This window comes from Pelmatolapia mariae, linkage group LG7, assembly GCF_036321145.2.
Source record: "Pelmatolapia mariae isolate MD_Pm_ZW linkage group LG7, Pm_UMD_F_2, whole genome shotgun sequence".
In the NCBI taxonomy this organism is placed as follows: domain Eukaryota; kingdom Metazoa; phylum Chordata; class Actinopteri; order Cichliformes; family Cichlidae; genus Pelmatolapia; species Pelmatolapia mariae.
The window spans coordinates 50,747,374-50,757,019 of NC_086233.1; the positions used below are offsets into that span (position 1 = coordinate 50,747,374).

At 41.9% G+C, this 9,646-nt stretch overlaps 3 protein-coding genes across 7 annotated transcripts in view; 1 reads left to right on the forward strand and 2 right to left on the reverse strand.

The window, feature by feature from the left end:
• Positions 1–267, reverse strand: part of rab3il1 (RAB3A interacting protein (rabin3)-like 1) — a 13,952-nt gene extending 13,685 nt beyond the window's left edge. For 2 of the 4 annotated variants that reach the window (XM_063479532.1, XM_063479531.1), the window contains exons 1-2: positions 188–264; positions 1–88 (exon numbers count right to left, since the gene is read on the reverse strand). The exon at positions 1–88 is cut by the window's left edge and continues 16 nt beyond it. The gene's annotated coding sequence lies outside the window, so the exon portion shown is untranslated. Of the gene's footprint in view, positions 89–187 lie in introns of all 4 variants that reach the window. The other 2 variants (XM_063479529.1, XM_063479530.1) reach the window with 2 other exon arrangements.
• A 316-nt stretch (positions 268–583) lies between these two features.
• Positions 584–5,739, forward strand: best1 (bestrophin 1). 2 transcript variants are annotated; one of them, XM_063479536.1, is made up of 10 exons: positions 584–648; positions 788–1,075; positions 2,066–2,160; positions 2,240–2,473; positions 2,698–2,852; positions 2,935–3,012; positions 3,267–3,419; positions 3,783–3,863; positions 3,950–4,101; positions 4,190–5,739. In XM_063479536.1, the coding sequence occupies exons 2-10, from the start codon at positions 924–926 to the stop codon at positions 5,253–5,255; spliced, it is 2,166 nt and encodes a 721-aa protein (XP_063335606.1). In that variant the 5' UTR covers positions 584–648; positions 788–923; the 3' UTR covers positions 5,256–5,739. The 2 variants fall into 2 exon arrangements, with proteins under 2 accessions (XP_063335606.1, XP_063335605.1); XM_063479535.1 differs by lacking the exons at positions 584–648; positions 788–1,075 and having other exon boundaries at positions 1,866–2,160.
• On the reverse strand, positions 5,697–9,203 carry fth1b (ferritin, heavy polypeptide 1b). Its single transcript, XM_063479537.1, has 5 exons — positions 9,071–9,203; positions 7,887–7,990; positions 7,626–7,772; positions 7,278–7,403; positions 5,697–7,184 (listed from the first exon to the last, which is right to left on the reverse strand). The coding sequence occupies exons 2-5, from the start codon at positions 7,986–7,988 to the stop codon at positions 7,026–7,028; spliced, it is 534 nt and encodes a 177-aa protein (XP_063335607.1). The 5' UTR covers positions 7,989–7,990; positions 9,071–9,203; the 3' UTR covers positions 5,697–7,025.
• Between the last annotated feature and the right edge of the window lie 443 nt (positions 9,204–9,646).

A 9,646-nucleotide genomic window follows, 5' to 3' on the forward strand; every position in this document is an offset into this window, starting at 1 on the left:
TGATTCACAGACGTTGCCAGTGCAGAAGAAAATCTGCCAAAAGCAGCAGAAACCAAACGCCCTGCACTTCACCCTGCTGTTGGTCCTCCTGGTTATACAGGAAGGGTTAATCACTAACACACTCTGACCAGTAGCGATTCAGCTGTATGCATTTTTTCCAGCAGAGGGGGGTCACACACGTTCTCACCTGACCAGGAGTTTGCCATGATGAAGTCCTGCTACAAATGGGAAAAAAACAGCAAAGGTGAACTGACATTGAAACACTAGAACACTAGCTCAGAGGTGTGTACCTAATGTAAGAAGATGTATGAAAAGTGTTAAATTACAAAAAGTCGAAGTGGGCTGAGATTTGGTTCACAGAGTCATATTTCCAACCTAAACCCACACACTCAGCATTTATACTTGTAACCAGCCTATTTGTGGCAGTGTGGGTTCTCTGCTGCCCTCAGATTTGCTCAGATTAACAGGAGCTGGCCTCACAATGCAGCTTTGTTGGAGAAACAGATTAACACATCAAGTGACCGGAGGTGTAGGAGGCCCTCGCTCGCTTTTTCTTTCCTGCTTTGCTTTCTCCAACATTCTCCCTGGACGCTGCCACCGCACATCTTGAACCGCAGAGAGCATGATGGCCATTTTCGTTTTCGTTAAGTAAGTCTGCGCATATCACCTCTCTCACAACCTTGAAATCCGAATCGCATCACATTTCAAGGTGTCTTTTTCCAATCAAATTAAATGAGGACTACAAATCAACCCATCTGAGCTGCTTGGTTTAACTCTGTCCTTTCAGATCTGTCACCACACTGGTCTTAAGGGGCTGATCGCCGAACCTGAGCTCAGACGAAGCACGGAGGACAACACCACGCTGGTTTCCTTCATGTCAGGCCACCGTCAGCCAGCACGTTGGCCAACAAGCAGCAGCAGCGATGACAGTGACGTACTCCCGCCGAGTTGCTGATGCAGGTTTGGGGACCTTTTTTCACCTTCTCCTGCGATGGAAGGGCAGCATCTACAAACTGCTCTACAGGGAGCTTACCATCTTCACTCTGCTCTACTACTTCTTCAGTGTTGTTTACAGGTAGGAAACTCACATTACAGCGGGACGAGTTTTGCTCTTATGATGACACTTTTCTGTTTTTAAGAGTTTTGGTCCCAAAACTGGGATTTATGAGTCATCTTTTAGGCCTCAGTTGTATTAGGAACATAATTAACTTTAAATGTAATTTTACTTTAAAGCTTAAAAAAAACTAGCACTCATAAATTATTTAGACTACCACTCCAATGTAAGGTTTATGCCACTTATGCTCTATATTTAACAGTATTGGTAATAACTAAAGTCAATTTCTGTAATGGTTTATGGCTCTTTAACCCTTTATTGACCATGGGCCCACCGGCGGGCCCATTTTACAGGTAAATTTGAAGGGCTGGTCAATAAAGGGTTAATCAAAGTGATATTTGTATTGCTAAAATATGATTGTTGTTGTTAAGCAGAAAGAAAAATATTGTAAAGCACATTATTATTATTATTATTATTAACTTACATTCCTGAACAAAGAGTTTAGATTTAGTGGTCGGATGTTATGCTTGACTTCTCAGACAGCTCCAGTGTGCCAGCTCAAATTTGCATATAAAACCATGAATTATATATTGCCCCAGTAAACACAGTTTTTAGTTTTAAAGAAGTTTTTGACATGTTTTTTTGTGTGTGTTTTCTTGTTTTTATCACAGATGGTGTGATAAATGTATTCATCACTGTACGTGCTTTCCTCTCCTTTTTATTGTGCCATTCAGTGTTATCTACAAAAATGAAAATTCACAAACATCTCAAAAGTTCATTCTTACTTATGAATAGACGGCTGCGTGTCTGTTTACGAGTAGCACCCTGCTACATAATGGCATCTGTGACCCCTTTTACAGCTCTTAAAATAGCTTTAAGTGTTCTGCGAGATGTGTTTCACAAGGCAGGTATTAACGAAAGTAACAACCCTTCTGACTTTTATCAAGTAAAAGAGTCACTTTGCTGTTTTAACAGAGCTCACGTCAGTGCTTTTGATATTTCCCTCACCAGGTTTGTGTTAAACGATGATCAGAAGAGGCTGTTTGAAAAGTTGTCGATATACTGCGACCGCTACGCAGAGCTCATCCCTGTGTCATTTGTGTTGGGTGAGTTGTGGCTCACTAACCCTAACCCTTTTAAGTCAGGAGGGCATCACTGAAAGTTTCACTTCATTTATCTTAACAGGTTTCTATGTGACTTTGGTCGTGTCCCGTTGGTGGGGACAGTTTGAGAATGTACCCTGGCCAGACCGTTTGGCAGCATTAGTCGGAGGTCACGTTCGAGGAGCTGACGAAACCTCCCGGCTGACCCGCAGGACACTTATGAGGTACGCCAACCTCTCTGGTGTGCTCATCTACCGCTCTGTCAGCACAGCAGTCTACAAGAGGTTTCCAACCATGGAGCATTTGGTGCAGGCAGGTACGTCGTTTGCTGTTATTAGTCTTGCCTCTTTAAAACATAGCATGCTGTGCAGAAGCTGCTGTGCAGAAGCTGCACAGCATTCAGACCCAGTGTCTTCTTCTCATGTGGCTGAACTGATGAGAAGATTATGAGGCAAGCTCTGGCTGCTCACCAGGACTATGCATGCAGGAACAAGCACCTTTTGGCTGCTTTCATCTACAAGCTGTGTTTTTCCATCTCAGGTTTGATGACATCAGAAGAGCTGAGGCACTTGGAGGATTTGCCCTCCCCTCATAATAAGTTCTGGGTGCCCTGCATGTGGTTTGTCAGCCTGGCTCTGAGAGCACGGACTGAGGGTCGCATCAACAACGACGTGGCGCTCACTGCTCTCCTCACTGTAGGTGCCCGTGTGCAAACCAAAGCCTCACAGCCTGCAAATATTTTCTGGTTTTGCATGACTTTTACTGTTTTCTGTTTAGGAGTTGAATAGCTTACGGGCGAAGTGTATGAAGCTGTACGGCTATGACTGGATCAGCCTGCCTCTTGTCTATACTCAGGTTTTTGTTTATATTGCATTCAGCACTGAAACCAAAAAGTAGCCGATAGCAGTAATATTAGGTACTAAAAATATAATGGTTTTCTTGCAATAATCATCATATACCTTAAATCCTTAACCCTCCCTAATCCAGATGCATTTGATCGGCAATAAAAGCCATAACTCAAGATAAACTGTTTCTCTAGGATGGTGTAAAACAATCCTAATTAAAGGCATATAATCAGTTAATGCTCTGACTATTTTTTTTTAAATTAGGTGGCAACAGTTGCAGTCTACAGCTTCTTCCTAGCGTGTCTGATCGGTCGTCAGTTCTTGGATCCAACTCAGGGATACCCTGGTCATGAAATGGACTTCTACCTCCCTATTTTTACCCTGCTGCAGTTTTTCTTCTATGTTGGATGGCTGAAGGTGAGGGACCACTGATTGATCGTGTCTGTGGTTCTTAAAGTTGAGGCCTGCAGCCACAAAAAGAAAGGAATTCACTACTGGACAGTTCATCCCATAGAGCACTAAAGATGTGCAGAACAAGACTTGGAAAACATTTTTCTTTAATTGAACAGATTAAACATCCCCAACTTTGACAAAAACAGCTGGTCAAGAAATGAAATAACCACTTGTGTTGAAAAAATAAATATAAACAAGAACTAAAAAGGAGCATTACTAACATAAAACAGCAGCCTTTTAGAACTCTGGATTATGCTGATTGCTGACTTTGACTTGTTAATTTGTCCACTGAGTTTCATTGAGGTAGTGTGTTTGTTTTGGTCTCAGGTGGCTGAACAACTCATAAATCCATTCGGTGAAGATGATGACGACTTTGAAACCAACTGGCTTGTGGACCGCAATTTGCAGGTGTGAATCTAAACCAAACTATTTGCTAACTGATCCTAGACAGCGAGTGTATTGTTTGAGTCAATGTGGTATTCACTGTGTCCCAGGTCTCATTGTTATCTGTGGATGAGATGTACGATAGCCTGCCTCTGGTTGAGAGGGATATGTACTGGAATGAGTCTGAACCTCAGCCACCCTACACTACTGCCAGCGCTGAACACCGCAAACCCTCCTTCATGGGCTCAGCGCTGGATATCAGGTTTACTGATTTTTTTTTTCTTTCTTTCTTTTTCTTTCTTCTTAATAAACCTGCTGAACATATGGCAAACCTTCTGTTTGGTCTTCAGTGTTCCTAAGGAGGAGATGGAGTTCCAGTCCAATCTGGAGCAGATCAAAGAAAATGAGGAAGCCAACTACTCCACTCCTCTGCTTGGAGGGCTTGGTCGTCTTCTCGGTGTCCACTCCCCAAACTTCCCTCGCTCCTCCCGGGTGTCACTTCTCCGCCGCCGCCCTGGAGCTCCACTAAGCCGCTTTCCCCTTTACTTGCACACAGAGGCACCTTTGACTCAAGGTCAAGCCTGCCAGGAGGGAGATCCTGACTACGCCTTTTCCACCACACCCTTGTACGAAAGACCAGGTTTCTATAGCTGCCCACAAACCCCAATTCACTGCATTCCTCCTGCGGTGCCACGTCCTCGACCTGCTAGGAGAGCCCAAAATGACTTGGATCACAGCTGCAGTTCTCTAGCCCCTCCAACTGTGGGCTCCCAGATGCTGCCTCCCGACACCCCTAACCACATCCCCCCTCCGCCATCTTCTGCTTTCCCCTGGCTGAGTGAGGATAGGGACATGCAGAGTGCACCTACCTTCTCCTTCCCCGACCCTCCACCTGAACTCTGCCCGATATCTAAACTCAGACTGGGACACGGCCTGCTATCTCGCCGCCCTCCCCCTCCTCGCCTCACCCTGGACACCCTACCATCTGCTGACATTCAGCCTGGACCAGCAAGTGCCCGGGCTGCGGGAGGCGGAGGAGAAAGGGTGTTCTCGTTCACTCCGCCCTCTCGCACAACGGCAGCAAATCCCGGTAATCCCAACAGCAGCTCTAGCAGCATTAATGCAACAAGCACCAACAGCGCAGGCACGACGGGAAGTCTTTGCAACGGCACAGGTCACGGTAATTTTAGTAACCATGGGAACTTCAGCGGCAACATGAGGGCAAGCAACGGGGGCACCAACGGTGGGTTGAGCAATAACATGAACACAGTTTCCACTTCAGCGCCATCGCAGCAAGAAACCAATCAGCAAAACTCGCCCAACGATTCAGGAATCTCACTCGCCGAAGGAGACCTGCTGGGTGTTCTGGTGGATGGTGGGGTGAACAAGGCAGCAGGAGGGAGGGAGCAAGACTAAGAAAAGAAGGCGTGACTCACAGCACATCTCACAAAAACAGGCACTGGACTGTATCAGCTGGAGCCACTAAAAATTATTTACTTTCCAATGAACTCTCACAGAAGAATTAACCTACTTGTAATATTTTTTTTTTTAAAAAAAGGACCTTATGAGATTTGACCCTCAGTGCGTTATGGAAAAATACTTTCCAGTTTCATCAGTGGCAGCCAAAATGTGTATATTCTTCATCTGTGGTAGTCTTTGCATCAGTGTCTTTATTAATAAATATTATATATTATTCTTCTTTTGACACTATTAAAGCTTTTTTCCAAATAAAATGAAAAACTTAAATTTATTTGTACATTACAACTTTATTGTTTTATTTTACAAGCATACTGAATCTACAATTTGACTTTACATCTGCAGAAGGAAGCAATCAGTCCAAATAAAATACAATGAGAAAACATTTTCACAGGTCTCACTGCTTATGCATCTTAATGTTTATTTAACTGTCAAAAATAAAACAAGCTGAAAGATTTTATGGGACATTAAAAAAAAGGACAAAAATGTACAAAGTTATTCATAATTATGGATGGTAGAGCTAGCTTGTCTGCGCCACAGATTCTTCATCTGCATCCAGAGCGGTTAGCTCTCTGGACCTGGCATGTTAAAAAATGGTGTATATTTGAGAGATAGTTCATAGCTAAGAATACAATTCCCTATCAGTGTTCTGTTTCAAGTATGCTTCCTTCAGGATTTGATAGATGGGCAAACAGCTTTTTCCACCATTAAAGTGCATTTAGCTGCAATTTCAGCCTTGTGAGCTATCTCATCGCACTGCCCTACATCATGCTCTTGAGGTGACTGGTCTGTTTAAGTCAGACGTAGTGGCAGTGGAGTTTCATTGATTGGACAAAGCAGAAGGCGTCTCACAGTGAGATACAGAGCTCAGTTTTAGGAGAACTAGAGTTGTGCTAGTAACCAAAGGTTTCTCTTAAAATAAAGACAAATGGAAAACAACAGACACACACACACACACACACACACACACACACACAAGCTATAAAATAATAAATATAATTAAATTAACCAGTGTTTTAGTATTGTTACATATTGTAACAAGAATATATTGGAGTGGTCTATAAACATGGTTCTTGGCTTTTATGTGTGCATGGTGGTTAAACTAAGAGAAATATTCTGGGAAAAAAAGAAAAAGAATAAAATAACTGAATAGGCCAGAAAAACCTTAATGCAAATAATACCAGCCAACAAAAATAAAAGCCAACAAATGCACCAAGATGGTTGGACTTAAGTGCTAAATAAGAGGTAATGTAGTGATGACACACATGGTAGGTCCAACTCTGTCCAAAGTGCCTTTACCTTACTTTACAGTAACAAAATTTTAAACACCACTGGTATAACCGATAACAAACCAGAATTTCTCTTTGCTTTTTAAATTCTCAAACAAAAAAGGTTGATTAACAATTTTTCAATGCATGTAATTTAAATTATTACAGTCTAAAACATATCAGTGTCACGGTCCAATCTTCCTAAACCTGACATGTAAGGAAACCTGAATGCATAACTAGCATGATTTAAAGGTCTGCTTAATCTTTATTTTTACACACTGCACGTAGTGTGAGGTGAGGATTACACAACTCCAGTGTGCGCAACAGCCTCTGCTAACAGCTAATGAACACAAATAAAGCAGCATTCTTTTATAACATATGCAGTATGTACTGTATTTGGCAGGCATGCAGCAGAATCACCCGTGATCACCAGTGCCTCAATTTAACTGCCCTCTTCAGCCATGGTGTGTTTGTCAAAGAGGTACTCAGCCATGCCGCTCTGAGGGGCTCCCATCCGGTGTAGGTTTGAGGTCCAGTCGGCGAGTTGTTTGATGGATTTTACCTGCTCGTCCAGAAAATGTGTTTCTATGAAGTCGCACATCTGTGGGGGACGGAAAAAGACAATATGCTGCATCTTACTAGATAGTCATATCCGAACAGCAGAGACTGTACATCCTCCACGCCTGCTTCTTACATGAGGGTCGTTGTGGTCAGTTGCCATTTTCTGCAGGTCCAGCAGGGATTGGTTTACATTTTTCTCCAGCTGCAGGGCACACTCCAAGGCCTCCACACCACTCCCCCACTCATCTCTATCAGGTTTCTAACACATTAATATTTCAAGAAGATTCAGCACCGATCAGATCCATGTAAAATTATTCATATTAAAGCAACCTGAATACACTGCAGTCCATCCATTTTTATAATTAAAAAACATTGTCAAGCCTTGATGAATAAAAAGACTGTTTTGTTTTTTAAATATAAAAAGACATGAATTTGGCTTCTTCTTTTTTTTTAACTCATTAGTGAAAATATCCTTACATACCCTGATGTCTTGCAGAAAAATTTTGCCTCCCCGCTTGTTCTGGAAGGTCATCAGCTTCTCTGCATGCACAACCTCTTCTTTGGACTGATTGTGAAAAAACTTTGCAAAATTTGGCAAGCATTTATCATCCCTTTCAAAATAGTATGCCTAAAAGTCAGGAGAGTAAACAAAAATAAACAAACAAAAAGATTAAAAGACTTTTTTTATTGCCTAATACAGGGCTGTGATACATGACACGACTGACTCAGAAACATTTCTTACCATAGAGAGATAAACATAAGAGGCATACAGCTCCAGGTTTATCTGTCTATTAATGGCAGCCTCGCAGTCATGGTGGAAGTTTTGACGGATCTGAGAAGTCATTTCTGGAAAGATAACAATAACTAAATGCTGATCAAATGTAAGGCTGCACATAACTGTAGAAGCAGATTATTCAGGCAGTTAATTGCAGTATGTTGCATTTTAAAACAGTATCTAGCCACCAATACTGAGACACTGAGAATTTACACTTCACATGTTTGTTTGCCTGCATCAAACTAAACACATCTACATTTAAAACATCTGAAAAATGTCTCTACATATAAATAATCGAGTGGACACTACAACGTCATCTGTATTCACATTAATCCAGACAAATGACCTTGGGACTAAAAAAGGCAAACTCCATATTTAGAGCAGCTGTTGGTCAAAGTTAATAGTAAAGTAGCAGACAACTTCTGTCTTAAATTTGCACCTAGTTAATACAGAATCCGTGTTTCGTGATACTGAACTTGTGATAAGACGAGACACAAACATTGTTTACCTGCTCACGCAAGGAAACCACAGCGTTCAAGCCTGCAGCTACTGCCAAATAACGGGCTACCACCCGCGTTGTTTTATTTGTTGTTCTTGTTGGCCGTGGTGTACCTCTGTATACTAAGCATTACGGTAAGTGCTGCTTTTAACATAAAAGCTGCCTCTCGGTGTCTCCCGTACAATAACAGTCTGGTGTTGAATTGAAATATTAAAACTCTTAATCGATCTCGTTACACGCAAGTCACTAAGTTTGAAGGGAGTATATATATATATATATTTCAATTCCCCAGAAGCGCTTTTATCGTTAAGTTATTTCTTACACTACCGTAATGCTTAGTATAAATACATGAAAAACAACGCTGGTTGCTTGCGTGACCCAAGCGGAGGCTGGCTTAACAGCTATGAGAAACGTTAGGTTATGGCAGTGGCATGAATAAGGCCAACTTGGTGGCTAAATTATATCAAAATTTAAGCTTCGTGCACCTTGCAGGCATCGAAGCCCACGCTAAATGAACAACAGTTGCGTTGCCAAATATATTCAGCGCAGCTAATCGCTGCTAGCAACCAAATCTCAGTCAGCTCATCTCACAAAAACACGACAGGTTGAACATTTAAACCCAGCTGCGGAGGAAACGGTTATATAAACCAACCTTCTACGACGATTTCACACGTTTCTCTAAACTTATCGCTGATAGTTGTGCTTGCTTGCGAAGTTAAATTTCCAACTAAGGACTTAACTCGCCGTTTTGCCGACGCACAAACGCACTTACGTGACTGCAACGCTGTTGACGTTAGCCGTTAAAGGTGCGGAATGGACACGTTAAAATGAAAAGCTTTTGTGGCTATGTGGACAGCACACAAACCAGTGTGCCAGCGGCTGCATTAGTCTGAAATAATGTTTAATCATTGTGCATTGTTTTTTTATGTTTAAATTAAAGACTGACACATTCCCCAAAAAATAAACACTGAAGATTCAAACTATGAAAATATTCATAACAAAAACAAATACATAAAAACAAGTAAATCTTGTAGGTCTTGGCACCTGTCTTGTCTTGCATGCATTGCGTATTCCGTAGACCAAAGGTAAAACACACTACAATGGAAACTGGTACATATTTAATGCCGCCTTTTAATTTCGATTTCTTTTATTATGCTGTCTGACAGTAGAGATGTCAGTCTAATTTTACAGAATCTCCCCGCTCTCTCAGGATAAAAACGTTTATTTA